Raw genomic sequence first — 18,578 nt, 5'->3', positions numbered from 1 at the left:
TAGAAGTTGTGTTGACGGTCGAACTGGGGTGCATTAGTGTCTGGTGTGTGGAGTCAAGACTTGGTACCGATGGTTTGTCACGGAAAAGGTCCAGACCATGAGCCAGTCGTTGTCCCCCTGGGAATTGTACGTTCCGCGTTTACGGAACCCACGGTCATGGTCCAGTGCTCTGGTGAAGTTATGGGCTACAACCCGAGACTGTCCAACCAAACGAGCCGTTCGGGCGTTGCTCAACCGAGACAGCGGTGTTGCCCTCCTATCAGCAAGCCAGAACCACGGTCATCCATCAGCTGGGTAAGCCACTCTCGCCTCTAACAAGGCTCTCGGGAGAATGATGAGCGATGCCAAGGGAACATTCGTCGATCCCCATCCTGATGGCACCACCTGACGGCCCAAGTTGAGGCTAATCCAGACACTAGGTCCGGGGAAGAGAACCTGGGGTATGGGGTCCCCGGGTACCCCGGGTGTATGAAGGACGGGGGAAGGGGATGCCCCGTAGCGAGGGGGAACGGACTGCCCCATGTGGAGGTCGAGGGAGTTGGGGACAAGATGGGGATTCACTTTAGCTGGCTCGGCTTGGGTGCCGTATTCTATCCGATTGGTTGCTTATACGCTTCCCCCTAACCGGTATGGTTTTACGCATAGGATCCGAGATCAGCCCCAGCAGTCGGGAATCTCCTTGCTTGCGCGAGGACTGCTATTATCCACTGAGCTGGGATCTAGACCAATTATGATAAGTCCTTCCTAGGCTCACTAAAATTAAGATAAGACATTAACCTATTCTTGTATGATTTTTGTAGAGGTTTAGATAGTTATTGGTGTTTTGGTACGACCACAACTCTCACAAGGCCAGAAGAGAGAGACGCCTCCCTTTCTGACTTAACCACCCTTGAACAACCTGATCGATCCAACAGTGCTTAAAAGTGCCCCATATGGAGCTGGCCCGCTTCCCCGCGAGCCCGAGTCAGCCGCTGTTGGCCCCGGTGTCACAACCCCGGACTAGTTCCGCTGCTCGGGGAAGAATGGCACGAGAACTGTCGAGGCTATCGGCTGAGTATATCCCAGGTAGTTGAATCCTGCCCTACCGGTTAAGTTACTTCAATGTCTCCGGGTAAAAGCACCAAGGGCGCTTGGCGTCGACTCTGGACGTTCATGGGCCATGCTGCCATGTCTCTCTTTGGACCGTCATCACACGATACAGGACCCCGCAGAATGATTCAAGCATATTTTAGCCGTTGCCATACTCCTGAGTCGTGTGAATAGTGCCCGAGAAGACGCGTAAAGTCTCGTGTCGGTGCTGCCGTGGGACATGTACTTGTACCTCAGTGATAAAAGCTTGCAGGTTAGAGGCACTACTTCATGAAATTCTACGTTTAACTTCGAGCAACATAGTGGCATCACTATCGTAAAACCATGTCTTCAGGATACCTCAAAGTTAGGGGAAATGAGATTGTTGACCAAGATGGCAACGTAGTCGTCTTGCGAGGCACCTCACTGGGAGGATGGCTCAAGTAAGTTACCCTTGCTAGTTAATTGTTTGGAGTAATGCATGGAAGGAGCATCAGAAAACTAACTGTGTATTGTATCTTAGCATGGAAAACTTCCTGACGGGCTATCCGGGTACCGAATCGTTCACTCGAGCTGCGATGCTGGAGGTCATGGGCAAGGAGAAGTACGACTTCTTCTTCGACCGCTTCCTCTACCATTTCTTCACCGAGGACGATGCAAAGTTCCTCCAAAGTTTCGGACTAAACTCGATCCGTCTCCCCTTCTCGTACAAACATTTTGAGGATGACATGAACCCACGACAGTTGAAGGAGGAAGGATTCAAGCACCTTGATCGGGTCATTGACCTCTGCTCTTCGAATGGCATTTATACCATTCTCGACATGCATACCGTGCCCGGGTGCCAGAATCAGGATTGGCATTCGGACAACCATACCTCTTATGCCGCTTTCTGGGACTTTAAAGACCACCAAGACCGGACGGTCTGGCTCTGGGAGGCCTTGGCTCGACGGTACAAGGACAATCCTTGGGTAGCTGGGTTCAACCTGTTGAATGAACCGGCCGATTCTCAACAGACTCGAGTGGCAGAGTTCTACGACAGACTAGAAAGGGCTATCCGAGCCATCGACCCGAACCACATCCTCTTCCTCGACGGAAACACGTATGCCATGGAGTGGAAGGGGTTCAAGGAAATCCTTCCAAACTCCATTTACGCCGTTCACGACTACAGCATGATGGGGTTTCCCTCTGGACCTCGCTACAAGGGAACTGCTGAACAAAAGGCCAAGCTGAAGCAACAGTTCTCGAGAAAGATCGAGTTCCACCGCTCGCACAACGTTCCCATCTGGAACGGCGAGTTTGGGGCTGTGTACGAGACTGAGGGACCTGAAGCGGATGAGAAGAATGAGGAACGGTATCAACTCCTGGGCGAGCAACTTCGTGTCTACGAGGAAGCTCGTATCTCGTGGGCGATTTGGACCTACAAGGGTGTTGGAATTATGGATATGATCCATACTTCGCCAGAGTCTCCCTGGGGAAAACTCACCAAGTCGTTCATGGAACGAAAGAAGCATCTGCAGGTGGATAGTATGACTGGCTTTCCATCAGAGGAAGTCGACAGCCTCATCGATCCACTGGTTGCGTGGATCAACAAGGTCTCGCCGTCGGCGACCAAGACGTACCCTTCCAACTGGAACACCAGAGCCCATGTCATTCGGAACATCTTGCAAACTTTCTTGGCTTCTTCTCTCTGTGGAGAGTTTGCAGAGTTGTTTAGGGGCAAGAGTGAGCAGGAGCTGGAGGAGTTGGCGCAGAGCTTTTCGTTCAAGAACTGTGTTCATCGAGAGGGGCTGAACAAGGTGCTTAGTAGCTGGGTAGTGTAACTTGCCTTCTAAATGTCAATAAAATTCTGACAGTTCATTCATTTTTGCTCACACAATCTGGAGCTCGAGTAGAACCACAGCTGTCCATTCCCATTGATCTTGGAGATTTATTAACTAGTGGCATCGGGTCTTTGAGAGCTGATGTTACTCCCTGAAGTTGTTCAACTCGATAGAACAGACGAGGGAAGAACTCGCACAAGTGTCTACATCGCATCAGAAGAGCAAAAGGGGACGTTGTCGTGCGAAGTGCCTTGTACTTCCCTACCAACGGTCAAAAGTCAATGGATATTAAAAGGATACCACGTTCAATTATGCGCCGAATGATTTCATTAAATCTGCGACATGTTGAGCAAGGCACTCTGTCCTGAGAGATACGCGAGGGGCCAAGTCAGCCACTTGCGGCTCCTCTCTGAGATGGCCAGTATCTCGTTCATGATATGAGACGCCCACCCTTGGGTAAACCAATGTCTCTCTACCGTGCGCAGCAGGACGCAAAAGTGACCGAGTATCAACATGGAGATAGGGTCTTTCCTAGTCAGACCCTCGACGTAGACATCACCAACCTGGTATATCCACATCATAATCACCTCCATCTTGCCCACGGCGCCCAAAGTGGCGTTCTGTCCTTTTCCGAATGTCTTCTCGCAGCATCCCATCAAGACCCTCACCTCATGCCTATATGCCTCAGCAATACTATCTTCAGTGAAGACGGTGATTAAATCCAACACGTCGTTTAGCGAGGCTCTCCAGTCTTCGATGCCTGGCTCCAGGAGTGTCGGATCGAGGGGAAGCATTTCCGTTTCAACGCTCGGCTTGGGGTAGTATTCAGCGAGAACACCCGAGAAGATAGAAGTCCATCCTACACTTGATATCACCAGTCGGACGCCTCGTAACAGGTTCAAGTACGGGACTTGTTGATCCTCTGAAATGAGAAGCAAGTTACCAGGACTTGGGCCTTTGGCGAATCCGATGAAGCAGATGAGAATGGATATTATGTAGGCGGCGGGGCTATTCTCGTGGTTGATATGGCCGAGGAGTATCGTTGCTGTCTGTAGAGCCGTGCCCAAGTGCTGTTCTGCGAGATCAAGGTACTTTCGGGCCTCGAGGGGTTTCAGTCTGGCCATATGATACGAAGACAGAGAGAGCAGAAAGGCCAGCACACAAGGGTGCTGAAAGCCTAGTCGGGGTACTCCTTCGCACCAGAGGCCGCGCTCGCGATGATCGCCCGCATGTAATGTGTTGGCCGTCGTGGTCATGTAGTTGTGGAACAGCTCGAGGTCTGTGACATTGAGGCATTCATGGGCACCTTGAAGACCTGAGTTCGAAGCGTTCGAGGAGAGTCGGATTTGTTCGGCCCATGAAGCCCAGTCCGATCGAGGGCGACCACGGCGGCCTGGCCCAGAGCTCGAGGCAGGAGAGGGACGAAGGACATGCGAAGGGATGGGAGAGAAGTCGCAGCAGACTCCGAATCGACGGCAGTTCCCGCATTCAGGCTTGACCTCATCACACTAGAGGAGCCCGGCAAATTAGCAATGCGCCTGTCAAGAAGAGATGGATACTACTTACCTTTATCTTTCTCTTCTTGCACGTTTGACAGCCCAGACGGGACTTTTTGTGGGATTTACGCATCTCGTATTGACTCGGATATGATGGACAAGGCGTGTAAGAGGAAGGCTTGGTGGTGCAAGTCGGACAGGCGGGGAGCTTCCACTTGTGATGCAGCTCCCATCGGAAGACTCGGCATTGGACAAGGGGAGAAGAAGAGAGAAGAGGCCCCAAGGAACGCATGTCTGATGTGAAAACACAAAGATGACGTCCAGGGGAGCCCGAGGTCCCGTTACATGAGGAGGCTGTTGGCTAGGACAGGGATGTCCTAGTGGGGACTAGCGTATCCGCTAATACCTTAGGTTTACGGGTTGAATGCGTAAATATTGTCATTGGCTTCTTACCCTAGAACGGGGTGGTTGAGAGGAGCTGAGGGTTAGGAGAAGCGCTCCTCTGGCATGTTTCGTCGGGGATTAGCTCCTCAGAAGGATGAAGGTGATGTCCTCGTTAAAGAAGGAGTAGAGGATACGAGTCACGGGTAAGAACATATCATCTCTGACATTTGACCCTCAGTATGAGAGGTTCGGTGAGCGATCGTCAAGAGGGAGCGAGGATGACCGAGATGCGGTGGCAGAGAGCTTCCCCTGCAAGGACATGGCCAACCTATCGTGCAGCATCTTCCCTACACGGCGATAAGACTGATCTTCGCAAGGTCCAGCTGGCTGATCAAGCCGTCGATATCGTTTATATTGGCAGAAGAAATCATGCTATAGGGAAATCACGCAGTTTGTAGATGCTCTGTGATAGCTATAGTAGAGGTGAGGTACAGTTCTAAAGAAATGAAGCTCACGGAAGTCATGAATGCGACTACGGCAGCTCAGTGAGGCCAAATACCTCTTGACGTCCCTTCTTCGTACAGCGCCAGTGTGTCAGCGTCGATTCCGCCCTACCATCATTCTTGTAAGAGCAGTAGGCGACATAATTTCCTGACTTATTCTCCACCCGCAAACAGAGGCATTCGATGTAGGTCGGATGCTTTGACCAAGTGATCCAATTGCACGCCGGCCGCGCCAGCTAGCTCCCCGTGACCTAGAGCTCGCGAGCTACTTTCCCGTTCGCCGAGAGGTTGAACTAAAGACTGTGGATCAACCTCATGTCATTTAAGCCCGGGTGGTGCAGGATCGTGGGTGAAGATTGAGGGGAATGCGGAGAGTCTGGGGGAGGACCATTTAGCCTAAAGGAGCTTGTTCGTGGTCATGCCAGTCACTCATTTTACGGATTCACTCCTATCAACTCTAGATATGCAGCGATAAGCATAGTTGGGGCCGTTTGTCACCCATGGGAAGATTTAGGCAGTTATTATTGCACTGTTCTTCTCGTGATATGGGTCCGTGTCAAAGTCCTTGGCTGTGGATTGATGGGAGGCACCCGAAAAGTACGGCATTGCATGACCAAGGTGACAGTGGCCACGTGTAGTATATACATAACGCAGAGAAAGCATAGATTAGCAAAATAGGAGGATCGCATGTCTTCGAGTGCGGCTGATAGGTGGTAGTTCAACCCGATCAACCCGATCAACCCGAAGAGAGCCTAGGGAATTCTTGCCGAGATATCAATCTCAATACCTACAAACATAATGCATACTGCTCCTAAACTACACCATGTTTTGCGGATACGGTGACGCTCCCGAAGGAAGCTTTCTCAACTACCGCGACTACCCTGCTCCCAGCTATCTCATATGCCTCCTCCTATGCCTGTTCACGCATGGGCCGCATAGCCCATTTCTCTTGGTGACTTCGACCAACTCGTCAATCCCACAGGAGCCATGCACCAACAGTCCCCCTCCATTGGCGACTCGGGAGCAGACGAGTTGGTCGATCTGATGGCGGTATTTCCAGTCGCAGCGGAGGCAGAGCCACTTGTAGATGACCGTCTTGCACATGTTGTTGGTTAGCTTTTCTTTGCGGGATTGTTCTGTTTTCGAGCTTGGGTCCTGGTCAGATGGATATCTCGTCGTGTGTGTTGTAAACCAGAGAGTAGCTTCGGTCTTGAACTAGGATTTTGTAGTTCAGAAGAAAGAATCTCATCTTCCCCCTAGTGCTGGGCCTCTGCTTATATGCTCGTAGAAGGCCATGATTCACAGCCGGTGTTTCTGTAAAGCATGGCCTCGTGGCCATTAGAGTCATGTTTCCGCGAGAATCTCTGCAGGGAGTTCCTGACGAGGAAGGTTGTCAGAGGCTGTCGCAAAGTGACGCGTATGCGGCTTCATGGGTGCGCTAGGATATGTATACACAGAGCTGTTACTTCTCGGGCCTGATCTCATTGATCAACTGTTGGAAAATTAGAACAGAAGTCTCAATATCGACATACCTTGGACTGTGAGTTGACGCTTTTTAAGTGAGGTGACCCGGAAGTCGCCCTGAATGTCCGCCACTGTCAAGAATGTTCGGTCTCACGCCTTGACTCACAGCCAGGCAGTATAATACTCACTGTCAGCGTCATCTATATATGACCGTCTCTGCTTTAGTCTCAACGTCTCTTTCGATCTTTCCCCCATCCTACGAAACACGAACAAACCACCACCGATCGAAACCACGAAATCTATCAAAACTCGGAGTCGGCTCTCGCCCGGTAGCCACCATGTGCTGGAAGACCATCATGTTCACAGTCTGCCCTGACTGCAACTCCAAACGGCAGAGGAAGATGACCCAAGAGTCATGCGAGGGGGCTGGCAACATGTCACGCTACGGCCAGTGCTCCATGGGAGTCCAGATGAGGGATGCTCAGCAACCGGCAATCTGTGGCGAATGTAAGAAGAAGAGAGAGGCAAGGAAGGGGAAGAAAAAGGTTCACTTTGAATGAGGTAAGGAGAAGAGGCGAGAGTCAACCTAAGATGAGAGGGCAATCTATGATTTAGAAAAACTCCCAATATTGAGGCATCATCTGCTGGCGATTTGGAATTTCTATGCGTTGAGTGTTGATTATTTGTAGCTCGGTGCCACGGAGAACTAGAACTTCTTAGCTACCAAAGGGATTATCGCCTGGACGCCTGTCGGTTGTTTGTTTCATACAATCTGTTAGTAGCGATCATTGGAAAGGGTTCAAATATTCAACTCTCCAAAGTGAGAAACCACTTGTTCTTTCTGGTGACCGGTCCAAGTCCTTTGGGATATCTTTCTGTGACTCAAACGACCACATGCATCAACAACACAGCCCGTATTCGTCGGTTTACGCAATCCAGCGGCGCATGTCGATCTCGAATGACACTAAGCAGGCATTCGCAACAACAGATAAGGCGTTAGTCCCCGTCTTGGCTCTATATTTGGGACCCTTGACCCACAGACGTTACATCGCTGCGCCCCTCGCTCAGCCCTGCGATCGTACCCTCCATTGTTTTGAGACCTCTGACTGGTGGAATCCAGCTCCGAAGGCCTACGGTGCATATATCGCGTAGCCTTATGTCTGAAATTGATTGCAAGGGGTCATGGCTCGTGGGTTTCCTCACAACTCACGGCGATTAAATACCTCAAGAGCTGAACAATATCTTGCAATATGATCTAGTATAATTTTTATTTATCTTCAAAACATGGATGCCGTCATTCAAGAGTGTGTGGCAGAGCACAAGGAGTTGCTTCAGGTCCATGACCACTGTCCTGAACGGGCATATGTTGAAGTGCAAGTCCCTGCAGATGCCAAGAAAGTTGTAGCGGTCACTTTCACCGCAGTATCGCATGATCAAGGTAAGCCAGAATGTATTTTACTCTCGGCTCGTCGCTAAAATCTAAATAGGTTGGGCGAGCAAGCAGGAAGAGCCATCATTCACATGGTTTGACGCTTCAGTCAAGCGCCCAGAAGGTCGAGGAGATCTACGCACCATCACCGTCTTTCACAATCGCCTGGCAAACAAAGAATTCTTTGAGCTCAATACGAGGTGGCACCTTCGCGATGGACCTCGTCGTCGACTCTGGATCGAAGCCCTCCGCCCTGGAGATGTTATTCAACTCATTCCTAGAGCAATCTACACAGCTTGGGTGAACATCGTCAAGGAATGTCGGATCAAAATCGAATATGAGACCAAGACCATACACGAAGAGCTCGATGAGCTACACTTATTTTCCAACATTGAGCATTACAACACATTTTTGAGCGTCAACGACCAAGAAATCCGACTTCTTCACGTCGAACCAGGCGAATTTGACGATCCCATCAAGGCATACTTCAGTCAAGCCAGCCTTAATGATGCTGAGAATAGATCTCTCAGCTTTGATGCGCTTTCATATTGCTGGGGAGACGTCACAGACCGTACCGACATTTTCCTGGCCCCCGACAAAGACGACGTGAAGCTTGACGGTGCCCTCCAACGGTTCAGTGTCGGTCGATCAGCCGCCGAGGCTCTTCGACGGTTGAGAAAAAAGCAAGAGATTCTGACAATCTGGATTGATGCTGTTTGTATCAACCAAGATGATCTCGAAGAGAGAGCTCAACAAGTCACGCTCATGAGCTCTATCTACTCGCTCGCCTCGACCGTACACATTTGGCTTGGAGAAAACAACGTCGGCGTCGAAACCTGCCTTGGACTCATTCGAGATATCTGCAACTACAACAGCCGTCAATGTCCTGGTGGTGATGGCTGTTCATGCTCAGGCACTCCTCACGGTTTGTCCTTGGAGGAGATGGATGCCCATATGGACGCCCAAAAGAAGGAGAAAATCCCAATCTCTTTCCAGAGCATGTGGGAGGTCTTTGACATTCATGAAAAGAGTTGGTCAAGAGAAATCATCGATCTTGCGGGCTGGTACGGTAACACACAACTGTCTTTCCTGATGAGCACGCTTTTCGAAAATCCCTGGTTCACTCGAGTATGGGTAGTTCAAGAAGCCTTGTCCGCGAAAAAGGCTTTGGTACACTGTTCAGGTGAACAGGTCCTCTGGGAAGAGCTTTTGCAGGTGAACAGTTGGCTAGGAGATCCGCGTTTCCGAGGACAGAGTCCGCATATCATGTCACAAGCCATCATGCAACCGATTTGGAAATCGTTGAAGCCAAAAGGGAGAACAACAGAGACTCCCATCACTCCAGTGGACGCTGAAGATACAGGGAAACTCTCTGGAATCTTTGATGTTTTCTTTGCTGGACTGGACCTCAAAGCAACAGATCCCCGAGACAAGCTCTTTGCTCTGCTAACCTTTGCAGACGAAACTCATGTGGCGGAAGACCTGGATGACTTGATCCGCCCCAACTATGACAAACCCGCCGAACGAGTCTTTGCTGACTTCACTCGCTGGTGGATCCGAGAACATGACTCACTCGCCATCTTATCCGCTGTTCATTGCCACCCAGCTCGAACATGGAGAAGAACTGTTGGGTCAGATTATCCCGAGATGGAGCCTAACAGACCAACTTGGTCTGTAAGCACAATTGGAAACTCGAGATGGGTTCAAGCAAATCTCAACGCTCGCTTCAAGTTTTCGGCAGGCGGCAAAACGAAACCCAACAATGATCTCCTCAAGACCTCTAATCCTTTGATCATCCGACTATCAGGCCACTACGTCTCCGAGATTGCTGCCATCAGCCACTACCCCATCGAGTACCTCTACCCCTTTGCCCACGACAACGGAGAGCAAAGCGACATATGTGCAGTTTTTGACAAGCTCTTTGATCCATGCGGATTCACAGGTCTCTGGACCCTTAAGCCCAACGACGAGACTGTTGAAAAGGCTCGCCACAAGTATGAGGATCATGTCATCGCCCACTGGAACTATGTCAGAAGGCCAAACCTGCAAGTTTTGACGCCAGCTGGTGCGCCAGAGTTGGAGAGGCACGAGACAGACTTCGTTCCTACGTGTCTTGATCCTTGCTTCTTTGTCGCCGAAAATGGACAGTATGGGCTGTGTCCTTGGCCCTCAAAGGTGGGAGATGTGATTGTGGTGTTGCATGGTGGAAATGTGCCGTATCTGCTGCGGCCGGTTAAGAATGAGGACGGGTCGAGTGGAGGGGGTTTTGAGTTTATTGGTGAATGTTTTGTGGATGGAATCATGCATGGGGAGTTTCTGCAGTCTTTAGGGGGTATGGCGGAAGCACATGAGGTTTTTGATATTATCTAGCGTACCACAAAGATACCACGAGTCAAGTGTTGTATTTGTCGTCTTGTGGTTTCGAGTGATTAGGAGAGGTCACAACCTGTAATGAAACTACCCAGTTATGGACTATCCGACGCCAAAGAAAACATATTCGATATGAAGATTACAACCCGAAACTATAGAGCTCGAGCCCGCCAGTACTTTACAGCGTAATACCCAAGCACCCCAGTCCCCGAAAGGAGCGTAGTCAAAGCCAGCACCAAGCCTGTCACAATCCCCTGGTTGAAGAAGCCAATACCCCCTGCTCTCTTCAACCTCACAATCTCTGGAAGTTTTGTCGTTGCTTCCCGGTCTAAGGCAACTAGCTCATGAGGTGAGGATCCGCTCATGAACTTGGCAAGCTTCTCGCTGGTGGAAGAGTTTGTGATGTACTTGGGGGTTGGATTAGAAAAGAGATGTTGTTGGTAGATTCTGTAGGTGTTTGGTTGTGGGGGATGGCCCTCGGGAGCAATTGGTGAATCTGTCGCTTGTTAACTTTGTCGTGTTACTCGAGAGCCACGATTACTTACACATCAGCTCAGCTGGGATCTGGTTGACGAAGCTGACAGTCGCGTCGACAAATTGGCACATATACTTGGCCATGTTCGGGGTAGTAAATATGTATGCTGCCGCAAGTGGTCCGGAACTACACAAGTCAGTAAGGTGCCTGACGAACTTGGGTTGGCTCTCACCTCCTAGATGCATCAATTGCGTCGTCCATGCTAGTGACGGAGTGGATGACAAGACAATTTTCTGCTACCTTTTGCCCAAGCAGAGCAGATTTCCTAGTTGTCATCAGCACTTATCTCTACAGTCTTATTTGGTCAATCGTACCTATCCTCAACGTCTAGGATGAGTCCGCCAGACCCTGATGCTATGGCATTGACAGAGCCGTCTTTTTCGGCCTGTTTAGCTAGGTCGGACTTTGCCGCTTTGACAGATCTCCGAGACAAAGCTGGGTTGGCCATGAAGTCGGTGCTTTGCTGTACAAGAGCGCGCAAGAGATCTTTCTTTACCCATTCGTTCACGTACACAACATCTGGAGCATACGGAGACTTTCCACCAAGACCAAAGCGAGACGAAACTAGGGCCTTTGCGGCTGCTTGCACATCGGCGTCTCGCTCCACGAATGCGAGAACTGGTGATTTCGAGTTGGACACCAGGTCTTGATTTGATGTTGACTGTGTTGAACCATTTTGGAGGACGCGAATGTGAGGGTGGTTGATGTCTGCTGAATTCACTTGCTGGCTTGTGACCTCCAGGATATCTTTGTCCAGAGACTCCTGGATCAGACCCAGTACAAGTGATGGTGTTTCCAGCAAAGAGTTTTGAGTCTTTCATAGTCAGCTTTCTGTCTCAAACTTGTACCTCTTGTTAATTACCTTGACTATTACGCAATTACCTGCCACAAGAGCTGGCACCAGGGCCGCCATGAGGCTGTACAAAAAGGCATGCGGAGAAGGCTCAATGACTACAATGCCAACCGGACTCCGGTTGTGCGGATCATCGCGTCCTTTTGAGATAGCATACTCGTCCTCAATACACTTCTGTGGGTCAATTGACGCAAATGCATCCGCGATGCACTGTAGAGCGAGCCAGTACTCGCCCTTGATCTCTGCTGGCCTGTGGTTGGTGTCCTTCTTGATGGCCTCTTGGATCTGGGCTGCGTTATCCGAAAGTGTGGTGTGTAGCTGCTTGAGCTGGGTCTTTCTGTAGAAGGGATTCAAGACTCGGCCGTCTATGGCGGCGGATCTCACTGCTGCGAATGGCTTCGTCATTGTGGTGTATGTGTGGCTGAGACCCTACTCAGTTGGATGCCCAAGCCGTCAAGCGATTGAGAGAAGTAAACACCCAAATAAGCACACCATTTCCCCTTGGAGAGCTTCGAAAGAACGCGTATGACCCCAGAGAGGTCCCGTCGGGGTCTCCCGACCGGCTCGGGATGTGGTCTCAGAGTCCCCTCCACATGCCGACTGGCGAGCGCCAAGCGTCCCGACCGACGGTCCGGCATGGAATTAATCTGCCGAACCGCGAACGGGCCGAAGACGCGAGTTAGAGAGTAACTATTGCTTACAACACAAGGCTGGCCAGCGCCCATAGATCCGCTCAGCACCATCACTGCCCCCATCCTCATCCTCAGCACAGCAACGACACGCCTGACACCGCATTCAACATGTCTACCATCACCACAACTGAATCAGCCACGGCACTGAATGGAAACTGGCACAGCAATATGTTGTCAGACTATGAGCTCCACCACTCCCAGTCCCAGCCCTGCGAAGCTGGCGCGCGCGAGGCCCAAGTTGCAGCGCCAATCGACCGTCAGTGGGATACAGAACACCGCCGCGTACCCGCCTACAGGGCCATAAACAGAAACAGAGACCAGTCTGAAGTTAGAGTCTACACAAGCTCAATTGAGCGTGTCTTCATCACAGTCATGTTTACGGGCCTGAACATCAACGCTGTACGCCTTACACCTTAAATCTGGAATGCCGATATACTGATTATATTTTAGGGTGCTGCGCAGTATTGGAGAGCCTCTTTTGGTAGACTGACGGATCGGGTATTTAGATATCAAGTGGGAGGAGAGCTATGAGCGTGGAAGTATGTAGTTGTTCATTCTCTTTCAATGAATATTTGTTTCGATGTTGTCAATTTTTTGAATGTATAACTATCTGTAGACACTTGTAATCATCATTTTGATGCCTCGACTCCCTGCATCGTGCCATAATCCTCTCCTAGTTTCTTCCCCTCCACAGTGATTGGCTTTGATGGCTGCAAAACGTAGAGCATTCTAGCCCACTCTTTGTCGCTAGTGTTCCTCCACGCGTGCATAGTACCTCGCTGCACGCAAATATCACCCCTCTTCAGCAACCTGGTCTCTCCAGAGTCGAGGATCAGCTCAACCTCTCCCTCAAGAACAACCCCGTAATCAAGGCTAACAGTGCGATGCATAGGAGAAGTGATGTTGGGGCCCATGTCGACGTAGCGCAGGACAGTCCCCGTCGAGACTGTCAGTCCTGGAGGACTACTGAGGAAGTCCTGGTAAGACTTCACATCCGCCCCTTCATCAAGCTGCACAGGGAATTCTCGGGTGACGTAACAAGAGGCGAATGAAGCAACTTTGTCTGGAAGCTCATAGAAAGGTGCTTCCTCAGGGACGGACGAGTCGATGATTGCCTTTCCTTCGCTGTTGTGGGAGGTGATGTAGCGTTTGGGGTGGCTGAGGGTTCCTTGGAGTGCCATGGTTGAAGTTGACTGTATTACGGTAGGTAATTTGTTATGCGCTTCTTCGTGCATATCCAAGCTACAAGCTGAAGTATGGGATGTTCTATAGTGCATTGGTCCCCGTCATAGGGATCCTCTGCCGTCGCTAGCTGCCGATCGGGATGTGGAGAGACGCCCCGACCCCGGCCTTATTCCCTGCCTTCGCGCTCCGAACAACATCTCCGGGGCCGACTTCCGAGCCGGAAATAGGTTGTTAGCAATATCTCATAATATTAGGTCGTGTTTTATGAATAGTGGCACTTTACTTGGCCCAGTGCCCTGTCCAATTGCGACTGCCTACCGTCAAGATACCAGATACCAGCAACGATGGATTTTTCAGCCCATTTCTCACAGGAGAACATCCCATTCGGCATTGCATCTTCTGCCAAACATCAGGACCCTCAAGCTGTTACGAGGCTAGGGAACACGGTGCTATTCCTCGCTGACCTACAGGACAATGGAATTTTTAGTGGTCTTCCAAAGGGTGTATTTAAGCAAGGCACACTAAACGAATTTGCTGCGCTCCCGAGATCCAAATCTGTGGACGTTCGCAAAACAATTCGAGGTGTATTTCGTCAGGATGGTATTGGAGGGTTCCCTCCCACAGCTCAAGAGGATGTATCATTGGTTACAATGCATCTTCCTGTTGAGATAAAGGACTTTTCAGGTACTTCGTCTCTCAAAAGATACGGAGATATAATTACTAACGGCTCAGACTTCTCCTGCTCTCTTGAACACGTAACAAACGCAGGACGAATTGTCGTCGGCAGCACACAGCCGCCCCCTTCATTCTTCAAATTTCCTATTGGATACCAAGGCCGCACGAGTTCCATCGTGGTTTCTGGAACCGACATTGAGCGTCCCATGGGACAGTTCCGGGATAAGTCTGTCACGGATCCCCTCAGCTCGAAGGCCATCATTTATGGGCCTTCGAAGCAGGTCGACTACGAAGTCGAGCTGGCGGCAATTGTCGGAAAGCCGCTGCCAATGAAGCAGAGACTTAACGCTGAGGATGCTGAGGAGCATATTTTTGGCTTTGTCATACTCAATGACTGGAGTGGTGAGTATGCCATCCAATGGGTGCGCCGACGGAGGCTGACAAGATTTACAGCTCGTGATATCCAAGGGTTTGAGATGAACCCACTGGGACCATTTAACGGCAAGAGCCTTGGTACTTCTATATCCCCATGGGTAGTCACACTCGAGGCTTTGGAACGTTTCAAAACCGGCGTTTCTCCACAGCAGGAGTCGTTGGTTTCGTATCTACGATACTCCAAGCCTTCAACTTACTCCATCACCATGGAAGTCGAGATCCTAACCAGCTCAACTGCTACAAAGACTGGCGTTTGTCCTGTGAGCTCTCTGTACTGGAGCCCACCTCAGCTCCTGGCACATGCCGTGAGCTCTGGTAGCGCGCTCAGGACCGGCGACATCTTGGCAACGGGCACAGTCAGCGGCCCCACTGATGGAAGTCATGGCTGCTTACTCGAGACGACAGAAGGCGGCACGAAGCCTTTGATTCTAAGCGATGGATCGCGCCGTACATATCTCGAAGATGGGGATGTTGTGCGGATCACTGCTGTGGCAGAAGAAGCTTCGTTAGGTGTTGGATTTGGTGAATGTATTGGTCGATTAACGTCAAGCCGTCCGACTTAGACTTGTTCTAGATAATCTCTTAAAAGTCTAGAAACAATTTACTTTAATTCCTGTCAATCTTGAATACAAAAAATACGCGAGTTGGGTTTATTCACAGAAATGGTGGGCCTAGAGCTGAGAACAGTTTTCCGACCCCTTTATTACAACTCTACAAATGCTTGGAAGCCAGAAAGCTGTACCTAGAGCACCTTTCACTAGTGAGGATGATCTTATATTTAGTGGAATTTAGTTATACAAACAACAATCGAAAACTATACGAACATGAATCTACTCCACCCGCCTTGCATGCGCGAGATCATCAACACCGTGTCCCTCTTCCACCTTACTCTCAACAATGTCATACACAGGTATCTCCGAGAACCCGGCGGCAATATGGTGAAGAGTTGGCAGATTCTCCCAGTTTCCTTCCGTAAAGACGAGCCGTCCTCCACTGCCAATAGTCACCTTGTCAACCTCTGGCGGGTTATTCGCCAGCCCATTCTGGAGAAAAACTGGGTAAGCTGCATCTGCGACTCCGGGATTGCCAGCGGCTGGCACATATCTATAAACCAAGAGACCTTCTTCTGCAGGAGGCGGGTTGCCAATTGCTCCGTTGGTCAAGACGTCCGCTTCTTTGCCGAGACCATCCAAGGCCATCTCAACAAAGGTGGCACCTCTCCAGCTGCATCGGATGCTAGCAGTGGAATCTTGCTTCTCTACATCAATATCGCAGTAGATCTTTGGCATACCCAACTCCTCTCGGCCAGTGATGATAGGGTCTGTCAGATTCTCGAGAAGAACAGCAAGGAACGAGCCGCGCAACTTGCTCCCATCTTTCTTCTCATACTGCACACCGTGGATCCAGAGGCCAAAGAAATTGTAGCCGCCTCCGCCCAGCCACTTGAGGTCCTTGAGCTCAGTACATTGGAAGCTGGCTTCGGCGATGGTTCCTGGTTGGTAGAAGCTAAATGCAGGCGTTGGTAGCAAGGTCTTGAGATGCGTGGCAGAAGTCTTGAACCGAAGTTTGTAAGTCGTGAATCGTGAATTTTGACCAGGGATAGGTCTTCCATAGTGATCCTGGCGTGGACTTGGCATGGGCCCGAAGGAAACGGGCGAGCGCCAATAAACACCGCCATTCTGAGACCAAAGGAGCTCCTTCAATGCTCGTGTCGAGTTATGCCACTCATCATGGCCGAAATTGTAGCCCATGAACTCCATGACTGCAAGCCGTTAGTATCTTGATAAGCAGTCCAGATAGGTGTCTCACTGTTAAAGTCGCCGCGGTTCTCATCATTGAGATCCATGCCAGCCTGCCGAGTAAACTCTTGAACCTTGTGGGCCCTGTGATCACGCAGTTTCTCATAAAGAGCAAGACGATCAACAACATCGTCTCTACAGGTGCCTCGTGGGAGGAGTGCGCACAAGGATGCGGCGTCCTCAATAGCGATGCCACCTATCATTGTCAGTAATCAATGTTTCAGAGGCATTTGGCGTCTTTATCATACCTCCTTGTCCTTGATCTAAGCAACTCATGTCAGTAAAACGTCTTCTTATCATGCCATCACCAGAGACTCACGAGGTAAAAATGGATGTGCGGCATCTCCTAGCAGGACTAGTCGCTCCTTGTGCCAGGCCGGAATACGCTCCATGTCAAGAAGAGTCCAGACCTTGAGCTCACTGGCATCGACCAACTCCAGAAGTGATCGAACCCTCTGCTCAAAGCCCTTGTACACTTCGAAGAGCAGCTCCTTGCTTCCTCCTTGGCCCCAGCCTATGTCTTAAATCAGCCATGTTGGTTCTCAATGCACTATTCCGCAAGGCTTACCATCTCCTTTTGAGGCAGCGGCAGAAACTTCGCTCGGGTGGATGCCCACAAAGTTCATCACCGTGTTGTTTGAGCAAGGATACATGATCAATCTCCTGTCGTCGCCCATCCACATAGTCAGATAGCCCTGGCGATCTAGAAATTCCTTGGTAATCGGGTTCTTTCCGATCCTTTCGCAGGGAATCATGAACCGAAAGGCACTCTTGCCCGACCCATAGGGCTTAACACTTGGTCCAACAACAATCTGTCGTGTGATTGACTGTAACTTGTCAGAGGACATGGTCAATACGGGGGGTATATACGGGGTGCTCTTACGCTGACGCCATCTGCACCTAGGACTAGGTCCCCAGAGATTGAATCTCCGTCGGCAAGCTTGACTGTGGCAGTCGATGGATCAACATCCACAACCTGGCTTGATGTTTGAAGAACAGCGGGTGTCCCTAGTCCTTCAGGGGATGTAGCAAGCTTCTTGAGCTCTTCGTGTAACTGCACACGATGAGACAGCACCCAGGGCTGCATTAATCCATTAGTATCAACTCTCCAACGAAAGATAACTTAATTGGGCTCTTACATGCTGCCATATGCGAAGCGCCTTTGACAGATCATTGTCAAATTTGAGCTTTCCAGCGGCATCGTATTCAGTTACCTACGCGCCATTAGCGGCTGTGCTTCGCGTTCACTGCATCATATTACTCACTCCATTGACTGGATTTGCTCCAAATGTTTCGGGGAAAACTCCAAACCTCCTGAGGATGCCATGACAATTTGGGGCGAGATGAATAGCTGCTCCAGTTTCCTTGGCTAAATGGGAACGTTCAAACAACTACAAGACGTCAGCTTTCCAGACGATCTTCAACCAACGAGGTGGACTCACCGTCACTTCATGACCCTGTTGACGGAGGCCCAAAGCAGCAGTCAACCCTCCAATACCTAGACAGTGTTAGTCATGTCGACGTGAGACATGATTCATGCGATGCTCACCCGCTCCAACCACTAAAATCTTCAAAGGCCGCTCTTCTGAGGTGCTGGTCATGGCTGCTTGCGTGATGTTCCTGGCTACAGTTGCTCCCACCAACAGCTAACTGGGTAACACGCCCACAAGTACTCATCACTCAGCATGTGTTGGATAGCCGTCGGCTGAATACCCCATGACCTGTTCAATCCATCCCAACTGCATCATGACTGCGCATTCCCGGTGGATTCCCGATATGAAATCCGGGGAAGCGGGTGAGGGGGTCATCGGGAGTCGGCCCCACGTAACCACGGATCGGAACCCTCCACATGGCTCAATACTCGGCTTGT

At 50.5% G+C, this 18,578-nt stretch overlaps 7 protein-coding genes across 7 annotated transcripts; 3 read left to right on the top strand and 4 right to left on the bottom strand.

The window, feature by feature from the left end:
- Positions 1-1,413: 1,413 nt before the first annotated feature.
- NECHADRAFT_46782 (uncharacterized protein) lies at positions 1,414-2,888 on the top strand (the record flags this gene model as incomplete). The annotated part of the gene is made up of 2 exons (XM_003048805.1): positions 1,414-1,511; positions 1,592-2,888. The coding sequence occupies 2 exons, from the start codon at positions 1,414-1,416 to the stop codon at positions 2,886-2,888; spliced, it is 1,395 nt and encodes a 464-aa protein (XP_003048851.1).
- A 329-nt stretch (positions 2,889-3,217) lies between these two features.
- Positions 3,218-4,396, bottom strand: NECHADRAFT_46700 (uncharacterized protein; the record flags this gene model as incomplete). The annotated part of the gene is made up of 1 exon (XM_003048614.1): positions 3,218-4,396. A coding segment is annotated over one exon (1,179 nt), but the record flags the coding sequence as incomplete, so codon positions are not given.
- Positions 4,397-8,019: 3,623 nt separating this feature from the next.
- Positions 8,020-10,534, top strand: NECHADRAFT_83581 (uncharacterized protein; the record flags this gene model as incomplete). The annotated part of the gene is made up of 2 exons (XM_003048804.1): positions 8,020-8,173; positions 8,223-10,534. The coding sequence occupies 2 exons, from the start codon at positions 8,020-8,022 to the stop codon at positions 10,532-10,534; spliced, it is 2,466 nt and encodes an 821-aa protein (XP_003048850.1).
- A 152-nt stretch (positions 10,535-10,686) lies between these two features.
- NECHADRAFT_95375 (uncharacterized protein) lies at positions 10,687-12,327 on the bottom strand (the record flags this gene model as incomplete). Its single annotated transcript, XM_003048613.1, has 5 exons — positions 10,687-11,030; positions 11,080-11,195; positions 11,242-11,334; positions 11,384-11,883; positions 11,932-12,327. The coding sequence occupies 5 exons, from the start codon at positions 12,325-12,327 to the stop codon at positions 10,687-10,689; spliced, it is 1,449 nt and encodes a 482-aa protein (XP_003048659.1).
- A 916-nt stretch (positions 12,328-13,243) lies between these two features.
- NECHADRAFT_83579 (uncharacterized protein) lies at positions 13,244-13,795 on the bottom strand (the record flags this gene model as incomplete). The annotated part of the gene is made up of 1 exon (XM_003048612.1): positions 13,244-13,795. The coding sequence occupies one exon, from the start codon at positions 13,793-13,795 to the stop codon at positions 13,244-13,246; it is 552 nt and encodes a 183-aa protein (XP_003048658.1).
- A 348-nt stretch (positions 13,796-14,143) lies between these two features.
- On the top strand, positions 14,144-15,472 carry NECHADRAFT_46918 (uncharacterized protein; the record flags this gene model as incomplete). Its single annotated transcript, XM_003048803.1, has 3 exons — positions 14,144-14,483; positions 14,532-14,876; positions 14,928-15,472. 3 exons carry the CDS (start codon positions 14,144-14,146, stop codon positions 15,470-15,472), a joined length of 1,230 nt encoding a protein of 409 aa, XP_003048849.1.
- Positions 15,473-15,739: 267 nt separating this feature from the next.
- NECHADRAFT_95372 (uncharacterized protein) lies at positions 15,740-18,385 on the bottom strand (the record flags this gene model as incomplete). The annotated part of the gene is made up of 9 exons (XM_003048611.1): positions 15,740-16,671; positions 16,719-16,904; positions 17,028-17,222; positions 17,277-17,535; positions 17,592-17,789; positions 17,848-17,922; positions 17,974-18,099; positions 18,151-18,206; positions 18,268-18,385. 9 exons carry the CDS (start codon positions 18,383-18,385, stop codon positions 15,740-15,742), a joined length of 2,145 nt encoding a protein of 714 aa, XP_003048657.1.
- Between the last annotated feature and the right edge of the window lie 193 nt (positions 18,386-18,578).

The sequence above is a fragment of the Fusarium vanettenii genome (genome assembly GCF_000151355.1).
Source record: "Fusarium vanettenii 77-13-4 chromosome 8 genomic scaffold NECHAsca_10_chr8_2_0, whole genome shotgun sequence".
NCBI classification, from domain to species: domain Eukaryota; kingdom Fungi; phylum Ascomycota; class Sordariomycetes; order Hypocreales; family Nectriaceae; genus Fusarium; species Fusarium vanettenii.
The sequence above is the reverse complement of the archived record's forward strand: the minus strand, read 5'-3'. Positions and strand labels throughout refer to the sequence as shown.